The sequence below is a fragment of the Oreochromis niloticus genome, linkage group LG10 (genome assembly GCF_001858045.2).
Source record: "Oreochromis niloticus isolate F11D_XX linkage group LG10, O_niloticus_UMD_NMBU, whole genome shotgun sequence".
Lineage (NCBI taxonomy): Eukaryota > Metazoa > Chordata > Actinopteri > Cichliformes > Cichlidae > Oreochromis > Oreochromis niloticus.
Window position 1 is genome coordinate 25,738,993 of NC_031975.2, and position 22,421 is coordinate 25,761,413.

Sequence of the window (22,421 nt, forward strand, 5' to 3'; positions counted from 1 at the left end):
CTGAGTAAACATCCACTCCAAGCTGCTGTCTCCTAGCAACAAGCTCCAGTTCCAATTAAGTGATGTGTCATCCAGTCCTCACTCATGACTGTACCAGTGTCAGGATCTGTTTAAATTCTTTCCACAGTGCAGGGAGTCGCTCCTTTGAAGGATTTCTGTTCGCTGTCGTCATCCGCCGACTGTCAGTGACATCTCACTGCAGCTGACTGTTAATGAGGATGTAGGCGGACGGAGGAAGGTGAGGCTGCAGCGGTCAAACGAGTTGGGCAGAATAGATAGTAACAAACCATCAACTAATCCGTTTAATTTGCCACAAGAGTATAAAAAAAGAGCGATGAGCTACTGGGCCTGTTTCAGGTAGGGTCACATTGACCCCTTTAAATGAAAGTTTCACCTGTAACCTGAAAACAGGTGACCTATGAGGCCAAAACGCCTCAAAAGTGTCATAATTTGCTGACATGCGTGCTTCATGTGTGCTAAAGTACAACATAACCCTAACTATGATGTTATAAGCAACAGTTAGCTCAGAGGTGCAGAATTTTATGATTATGCAAAGTTATGCAAGCATATAAACTGTGAAATGTATTTAAGCACACAAGCTAAGCACAGGCTTAGAAATTTAGAGCCAATTCACAAAGAAATACTCTTAGGCATTAGACAGGCTAAACCACCTGCCTTCCCTCCATTGTTGCCTCTGAGCTTCCCCTTCAAACCTTCTGTTTGTGAGCCTAGTAATATAAACAGGGATTATTTTGAACTGCAAATCAGACAAAGCTACTCTGGCAGAATCAAAGAAGAAAAACGTGCAGCTGAAAATTAGAGTACCAGGTCCACTTTAAGGTTGTTTTGGAGCAACTGTAACCCGTATAATTTCCTTAGGGATTAATAAAGTCTTCTGATTATGATTTTGGTGTGCTTATAAACTAGCATGCAGCTGCAAAGTTTTGTCGCCTCGTGAGTCCAGTGGCTCCTGCAGCATGCTGTGTCTCTCTGGTAGGAAGGCAGCTTAAAGAGTACAGCCAGAGGACACGGTTTTTGGCATTTCAGTTATGAATTTCAACACAAAATGGTTTAACTGAAGAATGAAGCAGTTGCAGTTCCTCATAAAGTCCAAGTACCAACTGAGCTGAGAGGAAAGTGAAGCACTGCCAGCAACACATGAGGAGCTGCCAAATGCTTCACACTCACCCCGCACTTGTTTAACACAGCACAAGTGCTTTGATGTAAGAGTACGCATTAAGGAAACGCTTTGCACAAGGAGACACAATTTCACACTGAAAAGAGACAGAAACTGCAGTTAACAGCTGATTTAGGACTCTAGACCATCCTCTTTTTCTTTACTGGTGACAACCTTTAAGTACCCACAGAGGCGTTTTGACCTGGCAAATATTCAAAGCAAATATTTTCTCGCAAGATTAATTTGGTAAACTTGCTGATTTTAATTTTGCTTTTAATTGAAGCAGAAGGGGAGCTGGGAAATGCCTGAGATAAAAGGTGAAGCTGACCTGCTCTGCCACACGCAGGTCAGTCGGGGCACTGATTATGTAAATGTCATACAAAGGTGCTCTGTTTATATGTTGCTAGTGAAAACAAAGTTGAAGCGCAAGGCCTAGTTTCCCTCCCATACAAAGTCTATTCTGTGTCCATGGTTACGTAAGTTTGTAGGAGTGTGTATTTCTGGGTGTGAGCATGTGCTCGTGAATCACACTTCCAGATAAAATTGTTACCTATTGTCACTAAATATATTCTGCACTTAAAGCCTTCTTTTACCAGAGGCACGCACATATTCTGCCCTCTGATTTGTCCAGGGAGTAAAAGGGGCCTCCAGCGCCCTGCAACCCTACTTAACCATTTAGGAGTTTAAAAACTGGATGGATGGGTAAAACTGGAGAGGGTAGTAGTGTCCAGAGAGCCGTGAATTGTCCCTCAGGAATGTTCAGTGTATTTGCTACTTCAGCAGATAAGCAGTTTCTTATCTGTACAGTGAGCCTTACCTCGCTGTGGGTTACAGAACCGGCTGTTTCTTTTCAGTGCTACAGTGTGCAGAGCTCCATCAGCTGGATTTGCATTCCATCTAAATAAAATGCAAACACCTATTATGCAATTAACGGTCCATTTAACTCCTTACCCATTGAAAGCCAACGAGCAGTAACTAATGCTTGCTTCTCTTTTCTGAACAGAGCATTTTCTGCCATATCTCAGGCCTGTTTATAGACTGGGTGTGCGTCAGAAGTTATTGAGCGTGGTCTCTGCCTATGCAGCTACTTTGGAAGAACTTGAAAACTATTATACTGGTCTTCAAACCACGTCTTTATTGATATATACCGAGGTGTCAAAACTCGCCATGAAGGGTACTGGGAGGGTTGTGAAATGTCGTCTTTACGGTGGAAAGAGTTAAGTGGTCAGGTTCCGCCTTTCTTTTCTTCAGTAATTCTTGCAGCAGCTCTTCGTCAGTGCATTTCTTGTCTGCAGCACGAAGGTGGGACAGACGTGCTAACCACGATCACAGGAACCTGGGAGTTTTAATGTGCAAACCTAACAGACTCATTTGTGTACCTAAATCTAACTGAGTAACATATTTTGAATTAATCTGTGACCTGTATGGCTTCTTAGCTGTGAGAAGTGTGGCCTAGTGTGGTCTTCTGCTGCTGCTGAAGCCCATCTGCTTCAAGCTTTGATGTTTTCTGGATCCAGAGATGCTCTTCTGCATCTTGGCTGTAATGAGTGGTTATTTAAATTACCATTGCCTTCCTGTCAACCTGATGCAGTCTGGTTATTTTACACTGCTTGCTCCAGAAAACACCTGCTCACCTGATATTTTCTCTTTTTTTGTCAACGCTCTGGAAACACTAAAGATGATTGGGTGGAAAAATCACAGTAAATCAGCTGTTTCTGAAATAGACAATCAGCAACCACGGCACGTTCAAAGACACTCTAATCACCTTTGTCCCGATTCACAGTTTGAACTTCGTCTTGATCATGTCTGCATGAGTTGCTGCCATGTGGCCGGCTGATAAGACATTTGAAATAAGAGGCTGAAGAACAGCTGCACCTCAGAAAGTGATTGGCGGGTGTAAAAGTATTGCATTTCTACTCAGGCTGTCCTCCACAATCACCACCCACAACAGGCCAAAGCATATCAGCGTGCATCTGTTCCTCATTTCATAACGCTGCTGGTATTTCATTGTTCTTCATTTGCTGCTCTTTGTGAAAGCAGCTAAGTGAGTGACTCAGTGTAAACTTTATGTAATTGCATAGTTTATAAGAAAGGATTCCCTGGGTTTGTTCAGGCATGAGTATTTCCACAGGCACGGAGGCCTCGCCTGGGCGTGGAGCAGCAAAGTGGAAGTGTTTGCACGAGAGGATTAATGTCATCTTTAAAACAGGGTGTGATTTTGTTGCAATTATTTCTTGTATAATTATTTGGGGCAGAGCTGGCAAAGTGAATTTCCCTCACAGTGCCGACCTTAAACGCGCATTTTTTTTTAGTTAATTCATTTTTATGGCATGCATGTGCTCTGGCTTGTTGCATAACACAGCTTTCAGGCATGATTATTACTTAGAGGTCTTATCCCAGTGCTCGGTTCTTATCTGAATTTTATCAAGTGTAATTTCCCCCTGTTATTAATTCACCATAGTTCAAACTGAGATACTTGAACGCTTCGACGCTGATGAGATTGTGCACAGTAGGAATGTAAATTTCCTTCATTAACTGGCCAGGTTAATAATTAATCATCTATCACAGGCTTGAAGTAAATAAAATTATTTGAAAGCATGTAAATCCTGCTAAACCACAACATCCAGCCCACATAATCAGACACACAACGGTAGCTAATTAGAAATTAAGGCTATCAACCTACCAATGCAACCTATAGGATACAATATATCTTTACAACCCCATATTTTATTCGCAATACAAAAAAATTATATCAAATGTTTAAACTGAGATGTTTCACTATGACATGAAAAATATTAGCTTATTTTGAATTTTATGACAGCAATGTCTCACAAAACTCAGGATGGCATCAACAAAAGGCTGAAAGAGGAAGCAAGAAACAGCTGGAGGAACATTTTGAAACTGGTCAAGTTAACTGGCTGCAGATCAGTAACATGACTGGCAATAAAAAGAGGATCTGAAAGAGGGCGAGGATCACCAATCAGCAAAATAAATAAATGAAAACTCTACGAATTGTGAAACAACTTCAGAGTGATGGTCCTCCATGTGAAAATGTGAAGACTTTGAGTATTTCATCATCTACAGTCTATCAAATTATCAAGAGATTCAGAACATCTGCAGAAATCTAAAGAGACAAAGCTGAATATTAGTGTTCTGCATTAAAAACCACTTCATGGGTTTAGAAACACTTTCAGAAATCATCATCTGTGAACACTGTGTCATTCACAGGGGTCAAAGCTCTATCGTGCAAAGAAAAGGTCACATGTGAAGATGATCCAGAAATGCTGCTGTCTTCTTAAAAGAGCCTTAGTCAAAGTGGAAAACTGTTCTGTGCTGAGACGAGTCTAAGTTTTCTTTGTGGAGAACTTGAACACCACTCCCTCCGGACTAAAGAGGAGAGGGACCATCTGGTTTGCTATTAGTCAACAGTCCGCTTGCTAAATACAATTTGCACCCATCTGTTGAAGCAACCTGGCAACACACAACCGGATTCAAAGAGTGTGTGCAGCTAATCTCACTGCAGACACACCGGCTAGATGCTGAATGAATTAGCTGTCATCTTAGCGGCTGTTTGACTATTTCGGGTCTCGATGCTTCAAAGTAAGCAGTGAACATTTAATAACAGATAGTAAACAAATAATGGCAAGTCGAGCCCTTTTTTGTGATTTTGGAGTTGCTGAAATCGGCACAGCTGGAAACATGTTCAACATTTTCACTGATTCAAGCTTCAAGCAGAATTATTAAAAATAATCAAAATGTCTGATGCATCGTTCCAACTGGCTCTCTTCCACACCATGTTTGTTTATCCTGTCACTCTCCCATCACTGGAGGTAAAGATGGCTGTCCCTCCCAGAGCCTGGTTCTGCCGGAGGTTTCTTCCTGTAAAAAAGGAAGTTTTTCCTTCCTGCTGTCACCAAATGCTTGTTTATACAGGGTCGTCTGATCGTTTAGGCTTAAATAATTATTAAATATTAAATAAATATATATGAATTGAACTGCAGGCAGCAACCTATAAACATTTCTGAGGTGGACAAACAGCACTGGTCTCTATGTATTCAGCTGTGAGACGAGTCCCTAAGGGACCGTCTACGAAGATACTTCAAAAATAAACAACTAAAAGGTCATCAAAATGATTTCACACATTTGTTTTCCTTTTGGTTAGCTCTCAGTGACACGGGTCTAGAGACCAGTTGGTGACCACCTTGGCAACCAGTGGTCGCTTAGATAATTGTGTATTCCCCAACCAGTTGGTGACTGGTTGTTAAAGGTTGTTAGGTGTCACTGGGTATTTTAATGTTGGTTTCATTTTCAGTTCTGGAGCCCGGTTGACCTCACAGCTTCGGTTTTTGTTTTTCAGGTACGTTCATTTACATGTTACCCTCAGGATGTAGTCCTGATTTAAATATCTGAACACTTATCGTAGATTCAAGTAAACCCATTGCTTCCTATCGGATTCACGGGTTGGCTTTGGACCAAACAAATGCAACACCGCCATCATCCTCGCCTGAAGTCTGTGGTCATTTTCAAAATAAAGATTGTGACGATGGGAAACGTAATACATGCTGTTCCAAGTGACTCACTGTGACTCGGTGGGTTGGGTGAGCGAACAGTTTCTCTCTGAGTGTGCTGCTACAGAGAGTTCAAAAGGTTAGACAAGAGGAAAAAGCTGAAGCTTAATCAGCAGAAAAACTACAAAAAAAACCCTTTTTCTTATTTTTTCTTTTAAACCAGCTGCATCAGTGCAGTAGCACACGAGACAGTGAACAATCACTGAAAATCTCACAGATCATCATCCTAAATTCACCCTCTCATCGAAAGCTACTAAGCTGGTTCTCCCTGATAAACCTGCAGCTTTACCCAGTGAAATGTGTGCCATGTTTAACATGCAGTAACAATTATCTATGGCTGGAATGTCAAGAAGCTTCATTCTTCCTGTGCGTATGGGGACTTTAATTACAGGGCTGATTAAAAAGGATCCTCGCACTCTGTCTTGTAGCTGTTCTTGCTTTGCTATTGTTTCAGGTGTTGCCTCACTGACGTACTTAGTGCACATTCATTTTTTCCACAGCGTGGTAGTTTGATGGGGATCGGGCTGCGTGTTTGAATGTTATGTGCTACAAATCTGTAAGTGGTCAGATTCTCATTAAATATGGAGCTAATACTCATAAACTCCAGAGGACAGTAATGATGGACTTCCCTCAACCTATCTCTTCTGTCCCCATTTTCGATGATGTCATTTTCGAAATGACATCATTTGTGGAACTAAAAATGTGGTTTCACCTTTTCCTCATGCAGTGCTACATATAGGTATAAAATCTGATTCACCAGCTAAGCATTGCGCTACGTGACTATGAGGCCACCGGACTTTGCTCCAGGATTTTAATGGTCCTGCCATTGCAGCCAGTAGATGAAATCATAGAAGCTAACATGGACCTGTTAAAGTTTACAAGCCTCTTATCAAACTCAAAGCTGTTTTATATAGTTTCTATAAACCAAAATCATCGAGATAAAGCAGGACTGTTTCTTTTTTATAGCAGTGCATGCCTCAAACTATTCCTTGCTGTGTGGTGTTAAAAAGATCTTGTTAGAAAGCAGTAAGCAGAAATACTTTAATCTCTGCCTCCTCGTTTATGCTGTTGTTGATGAACATCCTTCATTAAAAAACACGATACAAGAGCTCAACTGCACTTTGAGCTGTTTCTGAATTATCAGAGCTGATAGGCTGAAAGGAATTGTGATCAAGCTCAAACATTACCTTTGTCTACATGGCCATAAAATGTAAAGCTCCTTCTTATATATTGTGTATTTAGTATAAAAGATATCCACCTCTTAAAACAACAGAAGGTTACAATATAACTTTTATTGTATTTACTTACATACAATACAGTACTTATTGTAACAAAGTAACTTATTAGAGAAAAAGTGTTCAGGTTGTGTACTTACATTAGAGTCAACTGAACAGTTTAACTACTATATTGTATGTTTACACCTTTACATATGGATGATAGGTATAGTAACTGAAACCCATAAATACATAAGAACAAGACAACACAAAGAAAAACAAAACAGTGTCAGGGTTAATCTAGTGGTTTGCTTTCTGTTACCTCTTTTCCATTACTTGGTGCCCAATGAGAACCGTTCTGGTATTTCTACCAAGTAGAAATGGGTCATGTGACTTTCATACCATTTACTGTTTAAGCCCAAACTGTTTCAGTCCAACAGAATGTATAAATATACAATGCTTTACAAAACAATCCCAAAAAACAAAAAACAAATCCTCTTAAATTCCAATAATGTTGTACCCAACAGTCTGCGCTATGTGATAATACCTGCTGTGATGACCCCCTGTGAGCGAGCATTGGCAACAATCGGAAGGAAAAACTTCCTTTTAACAGGAAGAAACCTCCAGCAGACCCAGGCTCAGGGAGGGGCGGCCATAGGACAAACTAAGTAGGGAGTAAATAGGGTGTCTGTCTCCCAAACACAAACTGGGAGCTGTTTCCACAGGAGCGGAGCCTGAAAGCTGAAGGCTCTGCCTCCCAAGCAAGGTGCCAATATGGAAGAAAAACGCACTCTCTTTCTAGTCCCTGTTAGTACTGTGCAGCGTTGTTCAACTGAAGGCTTTTTAGGGAGTTTTTTTTTAGAGCGACTTGATAACATGCGTTGGCACGGCCAGCATTATTGACGAATTTCACGATTCAGCATTAAACAACATTTCTTGTAAAAGATTTTATCATTTGCACTTCAAGTCACACATTACTCACATAAAATATTTATATATAGGTATGAAGTGTTAACTGCAGTAGGCCTGCGCAGAGTTGCAGGTTCTTTTTTAAGAAGTGTCATTAAAAGTAAAATTTAAGTTAAGCGTCACTTTAAGAATAATGTAAAATAGCTTACTATAATGATATACAGCATTAGTATTTAGTGCTCTAAAACTGGTGCAGTTCTGCTAATGAAACTCTGACAAAACCCATGATATTGACGCTCAAAGTGGGTCATAATAATTGCATTGAAAAATAGAGATTGTGACACGTGTTTAAACAGACAAACAAACAAACAAACATGATCAACACAAACAAACTAAATCAACATTAGTCATGAAAATGTAATGCAGACATCTCCTGTAGAACTAAGACATAAAGTGAGTTACGTTAATTATTGTTCGTGAATTGCCCACAGGTATGAATGTGAGTGCGACTGGTTGTCTGTCTCTCTGTGTCGCCCTGCGACAGGCTGGCGACCTGTCCAGGATGTACTCCGCCTCTTGCCCTATGGTAGCTGAGACAGGCTCCAGCTGATGGATGGATGGATGATCTCCTGTAGTTATGAGGAGCCCAAATTTCAACCCATTCCTGTGTACTTCAAGGGAATGTAATTTAGAAAACTTTGCTTTTGTGTGAAGGTAAAATTGTGCATGGCTTCATTAAATATACAAAGGTTGTTGTACATTTTTTAACGGACTTTGCAATGCTTTACATACTGATTTCCTGAAACAGGTTTTTGAATAAGTGATTGAATCGAAGGTCACTGCTGCTTATTTCACACCTGTCGATGCACCAAGTAGAGGGAATCAGATTTCCCACAGCACGTAAAGGCAGCACCAGTCATTTCGGAGTGGGAGGGGACGCACGCAGTAAAAACTCCAGCTCACGCGCTCTGATACTCACAACACAGGAGATCTGCGTGCAGGTGAGATACAGAAGAGACATACTGACTTTGCGCACGCACAGCGGGATCCCACGCGCGTCACCTCGGCATTCATTTACTTACACTTGACTTCGTCTTCAGTGAACGACCTGCGTGTGCGTGATTTGGAGCTGCTATTTGGATGACTCTACAATCTTTCTATCGGACAACGAACATGCCGTCTCTGCGACACTCTTACACCCTGACGGTGCCGGAGGATCCGGCCGCTCTCCCCTATGACAGACCGGAGATGAGGCGCAGGAGCCACCCGCTGTCCCGGTCCGTGCTGGTGTCCACATTCATGGGTCTGATCATCAACCAGGCCAAGGTGAGTCCAGCACCCCCTGGATCTGTCTCATCTGTGTCAAAGCATCCTCCTTCTGCATGATTTTATTTTGGTGCCTCTCCGAATTTAACAGACTTTCTGAAAATATATAAAGAGCTAAAGTTTTTATGCCTTTGTATGTAGTCCTAAACTGATTTTCCAGGGGTGTCACCACGATTTATGATCGTGAGGGGGCCTAGGCCCTGACGAGGCTAACGTTTCAGTATATTACTGCACAGATATTGCGATGAAAGTATTAGCAATGATGCATAAAGAGTAAAAATATGACGATAAATGAGGAGAAATGGGACTACCAGAGCAAAATAGACAGCAGATACTTGAGGATCATGCAAACTAGATGAATGTGTGAGTGAGGCATAAGGTACACTGACTTAAAGGAGTCAGTTTCAACAGCTCTTGAGCCTTTAGTCATTAAACTTTTAAACCCTGTGAAGAGCCAGACGATTTAAGGTGGAGGTCTCAGTTTGACCTTTAGCCAGTCATTGGTGCCGAAGTGGAGAAGTACTGGGCTGAAAGCGCACACGCGCACACACAAGCGGGGCAGGTGAAGAGGGGGTTAAAGGGCTGCTCTAACCCCTGCATCATCAGTATTTACATGTGGCGCTGGTTGTGTAATAGGAAGAAAAGCTGTTGATAAGGAATGTCCACTTATCATCTACGCAGGACATTTTGTTCACACGTAGAGCTGCACATGTGGGTCCATGTGGGTCTGCGGTGTTTGCCTGAGGTCACAGCGTACACACATCCAGTCCTCGCTGATGGGGGATATTATTGGTTTACTCAGAAAGTGCGTGTGTCAGTGTTTACACTGTCAATAAGTCTCTAATTAAGTTGCTTTTGAAGGTGTATTTTAATATTTTGGCTTTCAGTGAAATCCCCACCCCTGCTGAACAGATGCCCAAGAAAATCTGGTCAAGACTTTCTTGGGTTGTTTTGTTTGTTTGTGATGATGGCATCAGACATATTTAGTTTATGGTCACTTAAAAAAAAGCAGAAGATCTGTATATTTTGCAGGAAATTTCCTAAATATCTGAAAAGGTGAAAAGAAATCTGCAGCTGATTAGTTTATCCACTGACTGTAGCAGAAACGCCAGCAGCAGTGAATGCCTCTTAAAGTCAGAATTTCTTGAGCTTTTTTCTTCTTTTTTGTTTTACTTTAAACATATCAGCATGCTTTAGCTGACTTTAGCCTTCAACTCAAAGTACAGCCAGAGGGAGCTGTTAGCAGGAGCTTATCTGCAGCATCAGGGTGCAGCTTTTCACAGCTGCCTTCAAACATCTGAAACTGGCTGTTCATTAAAAAATAATAATCTGATAACTTATAAATTCCTGTGTTCCTGCTCATTATTTCGTACCCTAAACACGGTTAAGGGAAAGTAATAGTACTTCTACTTGAGTATTCTGGACTTTTCCCAGCTTTGATTTTTATGAAGCAAAGATTTATGTTTATACTGTTTCCAAGGGAGTGGTGTAAGCTGGCAACATGCGTATGCAGGAGGGCTGCCTGCTTCATCACGTTATATGGCCTTGTGCAGGCATGCAGAGCTGCTTTAGGGCACACTCTTGCACTTCCTCTCTCTGTCTCTCAGTTTTTCTTTGAAGTCACAAAGACCAGCGTGGCGAGCTCCGGTTCACCTGAACGCATCGCTTCCACCGATTTTTGGACGGGTCATTTAAATCAAAAGGCGCCCGCTGAGTGTGCCGAGCCCCGCCGGCTGGTGCTCACCGGAGCAGATGGGGGGCCCACACCATATGGTCACCTTCGAATAGTGCACAGAGGAAGAGAAACACAAAGATTTTAGGCAAAGGGGAATAAATCGCTTGTTTAGTCATACTTCTATTTTGAGGGATGGAAACAGTGATCACGAGGCACCAAAGCTCTCAGCTAGAAGTCCTTATAATCACAGCGGCACATAAGAGGGAGGGAAAGGGGGAAAATTACATTACCTTGTTCAAATACATTAGATTTGTTAATGTTCAGCATTACTAACTAGTAATCAGATATACTCATCCTGCTCGGCTCAGGTTTCCAAGGTTAAGCACTGCAACCCAGATATAATCCGGTTGCCACGGAAGAATTCCACCTGACGCTAGAAAGACAACGTGGAATTTTTCTTGCAAATGTTTGTTTCCAAGAACTAAAAACGGCATGACTCAAATGGCCAAAATGCCTCTCTTTCTGCTAGGTTCAGCCAGAGGTTTCTTCCTGTTAAAAGGGAGTTTTTCCTTCCTGCTGTCGCCAAGTGCTTTCTCATAGGGGGTCATGTGAGTGTTGGGGTTTTCTCTGTGGTATTTTAGGCTTTTTACCTTACGATATACAATATAAAGCACCTTGAGGGGCAGTTGTTGTGATTTAATGCTATATAAATAATATTGAATTGAACTGCCCATCAGCAGATTTAAAGGCAGCGCTCTGGTTATATAACCACTTAGATCCAGATGTAATCCAGAACCCAAAATGCCTGCAACCTGTCCTGCTTTAATATGGATTAAAAATGTACTATTAGAGGATTAATACTTAATGGGCTGCAGAAATGAAATACATAAATGTAACTAGTGTACTATAGTTGCAACTAGTTTGCTTGTTCTTTGTGGAGACTGCTCTTAAAAACAGACTAGAGTCCCACAAGCTAACCCCAGCATGTCATTTCATTTAAAAAGAAAGAAACCATCAGGTTTTAAGTTCATTTTGAAACTTGGTACCACTAAAATATTGGGTCTGATACGAGCTACAAACTAGATTTAAGTGTCAGTCTTTGGCTCTTCCAGGACATAGTTAATGCTTAAAATGTGAAAAAAAATGGACTCCTTAAATGGATTTCATGCTCTTTATTAAATGTCATAAATGTTTCTTCTGACATGCATGATGACTGTTAACAGGTTTGTGACCTGTAGCCCGTCCTGCATGAGGGAACGTTGTAGTAAAAGTGTAACATGATGTGGAAGAGCAGCTCAGCACTGTCACGCATTGACGCCTTTGCTGACGGAAGCATAGGCAGCACAAAGTTTTACGCACACGCTGACTGTGAACCGAGCTGCAACATCAGCTCTGACTCATTGTCTTTGTTTAATTATGTTGCGGATATTCAAGTTTTTTTTAGTTGAATGTCTTTTCCACCCTCATAGTTTGTGGGGGATAAAAAAAAAAAAGTGTCAATAAAGCCATAAAGCATAAAAATGTCATAATCGCACATCAGCAGTCTCGCTCGGTAAAATGATCCTGTCAGCTCATGTGCAGCAGATTTTTTTTTTTTTTTTTTTTTTGACGCTTGCATCAATCCCAGGCCACAGATGATTTACTCCAACCTACGGCGGCACGAGTTATGTCCAAAACTAAAGCAGCTGATCCGTGACTTCAGGCAGTGATGTGAAACTTTACACAAACAACTGAAAGCCACTCTACGCTCCTGCAGACCCACAGGGGGACTTTTTGTCTCCGGTCAGCGTCACATGCTCGCGTTATGTCACCGTTGGCGTGAGCTGGTGGGCTCACCACAGTCACGGGTGCGGGGAGGCGTAACTGCAAACCGTGGTATCTAATCTAAGCACGTGGAAGCCTAGCTGATAGCTGCGGCAGACCCGTTCCAGCAATGTGACCGTCATAACGCACGCATTGCACGAATGCCATCCTGTCTTTTAAGACTCGTTCACTCTAAAGGAATCTGACAAAGCTGCTGCTGCGTGCTGATCTGTTGGCTTCTTCGCCTTTCTTAGCATGAACCTAGAGCCCCGTCTCACAAAGTGTTAAACAGACGCAAGGCAGAAATCAGGTTTGTATTCATGACAACAAAAAGTCAAGCTGACTCTCCCTGATCCTGGTTCTTCCTGTTAAAAGGGAGATTTTCCTTTCTACTGTCGCCAGTGCCTTGAGAGCACAGTTGCTGTGTTTAACGTGATATAAATGTAATTTATGCAATTTTGACCTGTTGTTATACATGTTGGAAAAAACACTATAATTTTGCATATTCCATTCGATTCCATTTTTGTTGTGCATGGTCAGACTTTCACTGGTTTACTGTCCTTCTCTCTACCAAGTGCTTGTGAATAAATGCAGCAGTGCCTCCGATCAGTTGCTCTATCATTTGAAAAACACATTTACTGTCATGTAAATCTTTAATGTTGACATCTCTCTTTTCTTTTTTTCTGTGAACAGAACAAGAGCCTTCAGGGCCTGGTGGGTTTGAGGAACCTGGGAAACACTGTAAGTGTCACTTTGTGTCCTTTAAATGCAAATAACTCAGTTTAGTCTTCACTTTAATAATTACCGGGCCTCTCTGTTTGATGTGATTTGTAGTGCTTCATGAACTCCATCCTCCAGTGTCTGAGTAACACTTTAGAGCTGAGAGATTACTGTCTGAGAAACTGCCACATCACAGACCTCAACAACAACTGCAGGTCAAACACCGCTCTCATCGAAGGTACGACGAGTTATTTTTGAAGATCTTAAGTCTAATTAATTCCCTACCAAGTCGAGACGGTGGTCTGATTTCTGCAATTTGTCTACCACAGAGTTTGCAAAGCTGACTCAGAGCCTGTGGACCTCTGCAAACAATGAGCCCATCAGTCCCTCTGAATTCAGGAACCAGGTCCAGAGGTGTGCTCCAAAATTCGTTGGCTGCAAGTGAGTTTTCCGCCTTCTTTTAAAGTCAACCTGAAGCCGTGCACATCAGTAAAATCAAGTAAAAATGTCTTCCTCTACAGCCAACAGGATGCTCAGGAATTTCTCCGCTTCTTATTGGATGGTCTCCATAACGAAGTCAACCGGGTGACGGTCCGCCCTAAAGTGTCCGTCCTGGACTTTGACCACCTCGCGTAAGTGTGGCCTCACACTCATAACCTGTCTGCGTGACAGCTGCATCCCTGATTGGGCTGCAGTGGTCAACATAGCGAGCTTTCATCTATAATTATCATGTAATTGACATTTTGTGACCATTTGAGGAAAAACAAACCCCAAATTGGTGAATTAATATTAACAATGACTTTACTCATAAATATCTTGCTTGCAAAGGATCTTAAAGAGGCTTTAATTGAAGTTTTGATGACTGGTTTGCAGGTGAACATAACATCGGTTTGACTTGTGCCGTTTTTTTACAGGGATGACGAAAAAGGCAGAAGGATGTGGAACATGTACTTGGCGAGAGAGGACAGCAAAGTAGTAGGTGAGTGATTTCTTTATTTTTTAACCTATAGCTGCATAATAATCTTAAACAAGCCTTAAAAGAATATGAATGTTTAACGTGACTCTCCATCCTGCTCATAGATCTGTTTGTGGGGCAGCTGAAAAGCTCTCTGACTTGCACAGCTTGTGGTTTCCGCTCCACTGTGTTTGATCCATTTTGGGACCTCTCCATACCTATTGCACAGGTAAAATGCCTGCTGTGGTCTTCCATTGTCGTGTTGCATAAGTCACGGATTTAAAAAATTATATCCGCTTTGTAAATGTAATTTTGTAGAGGTTCTCGATCTTAATCATAAGCGTTAGGCAAGTCTTCACGCAGGGCTTTCTAACACTTGTCTGCCTCCACAGAAGATTTCAGGCGAAGTGACTCTCAAAGACTGCTTGAGACTCTTTACGAAGGAAGATGTGTTGGATGGAGAGGAGAGACCGGTAAGAGGCAATGCATAAATAACCCAAGTCTCACTTTCCTCTGTAAAGATGATGCAATGTATTGATTACGCTGCCTACACCGTGTTCGTCTCTTTCTTAGACGTGCACCAAATGCAAAGCCAGAAGAAAATGCACCAAGAGGTTCAGCATCCAGAAGTTCCCTCAGATCCTCGTACTTCGTATCCTTTCCTCACATCTTTGCATTTTATATTTCCAGAAAGCAGAGAGATTTCAATGACACCCTTAGCAATAAAGATCTTGAGCTCAGTGTGAATCAATGTTCAGATTCATTTAAGGCTACATCCATTCTTTTAAAAATGGATATTTTACTGTTGTTTTGGAAAAGATCTCCGTGCACATGAAAATAGAGTAGAAATAAAGCGTCTTCAGTGGTTTAGTTAGCCATAGAGACTGGCTGCTCACACCCTGGTAACCTCCAGTCACTAGGAAAAAATGTCTATTCCCTGACCATTGGGCAGGTGTTCCCTGGAAGTTGCTCCCTGTTGCCAGTCGGTTGTAGCTTGCATGATCGATGCCGACTTGTTTGCAAACTTCAAAATTTACTCGCCAAGCAGTAGAGCAAGTGTGAGGAGAGTGAATTTGAAATATTATTTTTGAACCAGTTTTGCTCCTTGACCCAGTGTTCCCTCAGACCTTAAACGATTCTCAGACTCCAACGTCCGAGCCAGCAAGCTCTCCACTTACGTCAACTTCCCTCTTAAAGATCTGGACCTGCGGGAGTTTGCCTCAGAACCCAGCGGTATGTATTTTCCAGAGGAGAGAAGGACAATCGATCTATTTTAGCTTCGCCGGTGTGTTGACTGACAGCTGTGTTGTCTCTTCCCTGCAGAGCGCCCTGTGTATAACCTCTATGCAGTGTCCAACCACAGTGGAAACGCTTTGGGAGGCCATTACACAGCCTACTGCAAAAACCCAGCTCTGGGAGAGTGGTACAGCTACAATGACTCCAGGTATCAGCTCTCGCATCATCGTATTACTTCGCGTATCATCTTATCAGACTGGCAGAAAGGTTTTAAGTCTAATTAAGCTGTATATACCTGCTGTCAGATGAAAGTGACCTAATCTTAATTGCATCAAGCTGACCTCATTACAGGTTTACAGCAAAGTGTGCATGTTTGCAGCCTGGTTCATAATGTGCAAATATTTAACTTCGTGCTCAGTGTTTCCTGTGTGCTCTCTCTGTGCAGGGTGAGCCCGATGTCCTCCAGCCAGGTTCGCAGCAGCAATGCCTACGTCCTCTTCTATGAGCTGGCCACCCCCTCGCACAGCAAATATCAGACGTGTCGGCTTTAGGTGCCGTTGAGGAGCGATAAGATCCGCTAAACTGGGACTGATAACAGGGAAGGAAAAACAAAGGAGTCAGATGCTGCCTGCTGGGAGATGGCTCCACCTAGTGGAGAGAGTCCTACCAATGCAAGCTGTGAAAAAGGAGCGCAGAGACGCTGAACGGTGGATGTGAAGGCATATTTACACTGAAGGATTGAAAGCTTCGCTCACTGGCTGGGTTGAAGTGAAACAACAGTGGGAGGAAATGTAAAAAGTGCAAAACTTGCAATACGCTGCTTGCAATATGCAAGCATGTTTTTTTTGTTTTGTTTTCCTTATTTCACTCAAAAAGGACATTTTGAAGCTTCTCTTTTGTCACTTGAGTGTATTTTTTTCTCTTTTAAATATAGATTATTAGTGTTAAGCATTTATTGTTATTACAGAGACTTGAGAAGCACGCCTCACACACCAAACGCAAGATATAATTTATTCTATTTAATATGATGTCAGAGCTTGAGCGTGCATTATGTGTATATATAATTTAACAAAGCTTTATGGTTTCCCTCTCCGCCAGTGCAGAGGGAACGTCTTATTATATTTTTGTACAGTATTTATCAACAGCGCAGCGAATGTAACTGTACTGTGGAAAAGTCACACCAAGCACATACCAAAGCAGCTTCTTCCAGGAAATGTGTGACTGACTTAAAGCCTAAGACGGTCCAGCGCCTGTAAATGATTAAAATCCATCACTAACTTGCCCTGCACGTGTGATTATTATTAATTAACCCTGCATTCCCACACTTCACAGCAGAAATCCTGCGTCACGTGCAGCAGACACTTGCTGATCCAGTTGAATAAATTAGAGCTGAATACACAGAACAGCCCACAGAAACTCACCAGCAGTGTGGGACTGCTGATTAAGACTTTCTGGAGAGCAGCGTACGGTGGCCCTGAGAGGCCAGACGGACTACAACTTAAGAAAACACCAGCAATAAGAAAAACGCTGCAAAAGCACACAAAACACAACAGAAATAGCAAAAACGACAACGGAAATGGGGAAAAAACAGTTTTCCAAAAGCACAAGAGAAGTGTTTCTGGGGAGACAATAACCTGACGGACCAGTTGCAGGAACCAAAATATGCTAAGAATTGCGATGGGAGACACTTAAAAGAAGTGGAGGATCTATTGGTTTTGTGAGGAAAGAAAAGATGAGAGGTAAGTGTGTTAGCCTAACTATTAGCCTAAAAATCCGTCATCAGTATTATATGGATCATGATAAAACACAGCTAGCATGTTTTGGGTTCCTGCAACTGGTCCGTCAGGTTATTGTCTCCCCAGAAACACTTCCCTTGTGCTTTTGGAAATCTGTTTTTTCCTGTTTCTGTTTTCGTTTTTTATATTTCCGTTGTGTTTGCAGCGTTTTTCTTATTGCTGGTGTTTTCTTAAGTTGCAGTCCGTTTGGCCTCTCAGGGCCACCGTAGGCAGTGCCTTTGTGTTACCAGAAATTATGTCAAGGTTTGCTTCTCTCTACTTCGTTATCATCGTACAAGACAAGTGGCTCCTTAGGCCTTACAGCGGGCCTGAAGTCAGATTTAATGCAGTAAATCCATCCAGACTGGAGGTGTCCCAACTCCTGTTAAACAACACTTTCCCTTCCAGAGTATTATTTTGGACTCACCAGTCACTTGTGATCCACTAATCATCAACTACACCTTCATTCCTTCCAAAGAGGTTTACATATTTGCCCGGCAAGCAAAAAGCTGCTGGCTCGAGTCCAGCCAGAGACATAAATTCTCTCAAGGTTACATCAGGAAGGGCATCTGGCTTAAAAATCTGCCAAAACGAAACATGCAGGGCTACCTGCTCAGGTGACAAAAGAGCAGCTGACAGTAGCAAGCAGGTGCTGATGATCAAATGCTCTTTATTAACTGATCAGCAGGTGTGAGCGCTTCTATAAAAGCAGAGGTTTTGCCACTTTTCCTGGTAACCAGGTGCGTGGTAGACCATGCACTGCTGTGCACTGCTCATGTTGAATGTTAAAGTTCACGACAGCACAATTAGAAAAAAAAACGAACAAGTGTGTCCTGAGGATGTCATCTTGTCCCCGAGAGGCAGCAGTGCTGAATAAAAATATATTTTAAATGACCTGGAAGGCACTAGATCTTACTAATATATTGCAAAGCCATCCATTGGGCTGATCTAAACTGTGCCTATTTTTATAGATAACAGCTGTAGAAATGCTGCATTCCCCTGATTATAATGACAGATGGCACTTACACTGTGATGCTCAAAGCTCACCAAAACATACATTTTATCAAATCATGACCCAGTCACTTAAAGAGATCCTCAAACCTTGATGAGAGTATTTTGATGTAGGAGTGGAGAACCTTTGAATTTTCTCTTTCAGCAGCTGGGTCATGATTTCTGGAAATAAATGTTATTTCCTTTGAGCACCACAAGGTAAGAGGCATTTATTTCCACTGTAATCAAAAGAAGGGGTTTATTTCTGCAGCTGAGTTCCAAAACTGAGGTAAATCTTACTAAAACAATCAAACAGAACTTCAGGCCAGAGAAAAATAAGTAAGATTTTCCCTTTAATGTCCATTTTTTGCCCCCTTCAGATGCCAAACATGGCAGAAAAATCACTTCAATGCATTTTTTAAACAATAAAAACAGAGTCAAACTGCATTTCATTTAAAGAAACACAGTAAAACAGAGTCTGCAAAGTATTGTTCCTTTAATTTCCCTAAAATAATAAAGAATCATATTCAGTTCCCTTAAGTTTTCTTCATGTTTTTAACCTTTCTCGTACTACTGTGGTCCACCTGAGAACAAAAACCCTGAAACTGGGGATGATTGCAGACATTTCAGTTAATCATGACACAGTTTCCTACCATGCTGGGTCATTTCATTTCTTAGATATATAAATAATGCTTAATGGTGCAGCTCTAAGTTGTATTGCTTGTAGGACAGATTAGATTAGAATTGCAGCTTCATAAAGCAAGATGACCTACTTTTTTGAGTGTGCTAGTAGTGTAAAAACACAACATCCTTAAATTTACCACCGACTTTATAAGATATTACATAATATTAGTAATGTACCAAAAGAAATTCCTCTGTGCTAAATGTCAATTAGAGGCTTAAAACTGCAGGGTGAATGACCATTTTCACCCACATTTAAGCCACATTCATCATGTAGGTCTTCCCCCACTAGAGGGAGCTCTGCGCAGTCGTGCAATATTCATTGATGACTAGAAAGAGGTTTACCCAGGAACCTCTGAAACAACTCTCAAACCTTCAGGGGACACTGTCTCTGCTGTGAAGCAATCAAACTGTTCTGTTTAATGGGAACAATACTTTTTATGAAAAAAAGAAACTCAGCTAATATTTAATTTTTATTTTTAATATATCATCAAACTAACACATCAGTCTAACCTGGATGGGAACCTTTGCTGTGTTCACCTCCACCATCCTCCCTTCTTTTTTCCTCCACTTTGACTTAAACTCTTTTCCTTGAGCCACTGAGCAGGTTAACGCCTGAAGGAAAAGCTGTGTGTGTGTGTGTGTGTGTGTGTGTGTGTGTGTGTGTGTGTGTGTGTGTGTGTGAGCATGTGTGTGATTAGGTTTCAGGGGCTGGGACAGATGATCTGTTTGTGACTGGGCCAGTTTGTGAGGAGCAAAGATAAAGTTATCAGAGCAGGCCTAAGTGTTATCACCACTGCAACACAAACTGAGTTTTAGCACACATGGTCAGAGGGATCAATGGCTCGTTAGCCTAGAAGACAAGCTCTGGGTACATGGGGACTGGTATTTATCAGCTTGTTATAAAATTTCATTAAATAAGTGGTCCATTTAATGAAAATAGATGTGATGCAGATTTATTCATTCACTGATTTGCTGCTTTTCAAACTTGTATCACACGTAACAGGAGTTAGCTAGGTTCACATTAAGCCTGTTCAACTTTGTACTGCTGATTGTTTCACGTAGTGCTTTGAGCTAGTTTGGGCTTTTATGAAAGGGTGAAAGTGCTTCACTGTTAAGGACAGGGATACTCCTGATTTGTAGCACAAGAGAAAAAATGAGCTTCATGGTGAAATGAGAGTAAATGTTTCATGCTGATTGTTTTTGATCAATCCCTTCAAACAGATGATTCCTGTCTATGTGATTAAACTGAAGCCTTTTTAAAGACTTTAAAAATAAAAGAGGTGTTTGATTGGGTCTAAAACATCTGGGTAAAGTCCAAACTAACAATATTGAAGAACGGTGATACATAGCCTGTTTATAAAGATAGATTTATCTTATGTGTAAATGTTAATTAATGATGAAGAATCTATGAGCAGACTAGTTTGGGTTGTATCTAAAATGCATGTTGAGGCTTTAGATGAGGCGCACCAAACTCCTCTTACATTGTGGGCTATATTCAGTCCCCTTTGAGCTTAAGTATGGTAGACCCATATGCAACTACTGCCCAATTAAAAACCTCAAATGGACATCGGATCCCTGATATTTCTTATTAACTTTCAAGAAGACCCCTCAGTTTTTCTACATTATAATGAAAAGTTTCTGCAGTAAATCAAATAAAATTGTCAGAACGGCTCCTTAAAGTGTAAAATTACTCATAAAAAAAGTACCAGCATCTCATTACGCTGATTTTATCAAATAATTAAGAACAAAAATGTTCTGTTAATTGTCAGAAAATGTTCTATGTTTCACCCACTGTGAAAACAACACCAAAGTACACTCATGACCAAGTAAAACTGTTTAGCTGCTCATTATCGCAAATATCTAATCAGCTATGCAAGCCACTCCATGCATTTAGGAATAAAGACATGGTCACGATGGCCTGAAGTTCAAATTGAGCATCAGAATGGTGAAGAAAGATGATTTTTGAAAAAATATATACAAAATATCCAGTGAGCAGCAGTTCTCCGTTCTCTTAAATGTCTTGTTATTACCAGAGAAGAAGCAGCAGAAGACCACACCAGGCGCCACAACTCTCAGGAATCTGAGGATACAATTCACACAAGTTCATTAAAATTAGACAATAGAAATTAAGAAAAATGTCGGGGCTCATCGTCAGTTTGACATTCTGTTACGTCCCCACGAAGAGGGGTGTGAGTGTGGAGGCGGGTAACAAATGTGGGGGCTCATCTGGGATATGAATGAAAGGAACAGCGATTAGGATTTGGTGTGTTGTTTGTGGGTCGCTTGTTTATTTCTACTGTATCTGGTACACTCTCCCCAGTTATCGATATCGATATCACGGCAAAACGTCTATTAGACACGCTGGTCTCTCCAAAGCGTGAAATGGACACACATGCAGAAGCTGCAGTATCAGCAGGGGGAGATAATATACGGTATTTAAAGCCAAGAAGTCAGCAGTGACCAAGGAAGGTATGAAGTACATTCCAGGGTCCTTCAATGCCAGAAACGGTTAAAGTTAGGTGGCTAATACCTATTTACATGTAAATGTGTTAGTAATGTCTCTTTAAAGGCTGTCCTTTGATCCCTTGATCATTTTAATGTTGGCTTGGAATACAAGCTCTCCCTCTGCTGGTACTGTAGCGTACTGCTAGCCTGATATTAGCAAGGTGAAAAAACAGGATCTTTTCTGTTATTATTTTAATGGAATAATAACAAGAAAAACATCTCTATTTCTGTCATTTACTGTGTATCTATTAGTACTACGGATTATGTCTTTGTAGAACAGCAGAAAACACAGTTTAAAGTCCATAATTTATCCCCTCCTCATTTGCAGTTTTCACATTTTCCAAAGCCAACCAGTGGACCAAACTGGACCTTTTGACAGGCCAGTTTTGACCGCCCCAGGCCATATGTTTGACAACCCTGATTTAGATGGAGGATCAGTATGAGAAAAATAAATAATAAATCAACCCTTACAGATCTACTTGATGATATGCCAGTGACAGCGGTGGGAATGCTGATTTTCTTTGGTTGTTTGGTTGTTAGTTATAAAATTTAAGAGGCTGCTTGTCAGAAAAATGAGCCCATAATATAACACAACATTACATAAGCCCATAGTCAGTAAAAATGTCCTTTCCACTTTCATACACACACGGGCAGGACACTCCCCTCCCCCATGCACACACAGTTCCTTTGGCGCCCATGCTCACCATATGGGCTGATCACACAGCTCAGGGTATTAACAGCTATTTGCCTGCATGGGGAGAAGTGTTGTTTTTAGATGTTGTTACCAAGCGCTCCCAGTGTTGACACTTCCATAGCGAATGACCATACCATAAAATGATGAAGCCGTCACCTGGGCTAAAGTCCACTTTACAATGCAGACCTGA

The 22,421-nt window shown here is 41.4% G+C and overlaps 1 protein-coding gene across 2 annotated transcripts; it reads left to right on the forward strand.

Annotated features, from left to right (window-relative positions):
• Positions 1-8,828: 8,828 nt before the first annotated feature.
• On the forward strand, positions 8,829-16,865 carry LOC100695864 (ubiquitin carboxyl-terminal hydrolase 2). 2 transcript variants are annotated; one of them, XM_019364072.2, is made up of 12 exons: positions 8,829-9,194; positions 13,366-13,413; positions 13,507-13,630; positions 13,722-13,833; positions 13,914-14,024; positions 14,307-14,371; positions 14,473-14,576; positions 14,740-14,820; positions 14,921-14,999; positions 15,473-15,580; positions 15,671-15,791; positions 16,029-16,865. In XM_019364072.2, the coding sequence occupies exons 1-12, from the start codon at positions 9,009-9,011 to the stop codon at positions 16,132-16,134; spliced, it is 1,245 nt and encodes a 414-aa protein (XP_019219617.1). In that variant the 5' UTR covers positions 8,829-9,008; the 3' UTR covers positions 16,135-16,865. The 2 variants fall into 2 exon arrangements, with proteins under 2 accessions (XP_019219617.1, XP_025766680.1); XM_025910895.1 differs by lacking the exon at positions 8,829-9,194 and adding an exon at positions 12,777-12,982.
• Positions 16,866-22,421: the final 5,556 nt, after the last annotated feature.

Excerpts from the sequence above, each read along its gene's own strand:
- LOC100695864 (XM_019364072.2), top strand. The coding sequence starts at position 9,009 with ATGACTCTACAATCTTTCTATCGGACAACGAACATGCCGTCTCTGCGA. Across the intron at positions 13,631-13,721 it reads AAACACCGCTCTCATCGAAG|AGTTTGCAAAGCTGACTCAG; the intron begins GTACGACGAGTT and ends TGTCTACCACAG. Across the intron at positions 13,834-13,913 it reads CCAAAATTCGTTGGCTGCAA|CCAACAGGATGCTCAGGAAT; the intron begins GTGAGTTTTCCG and ends CTTCCTCTACAG.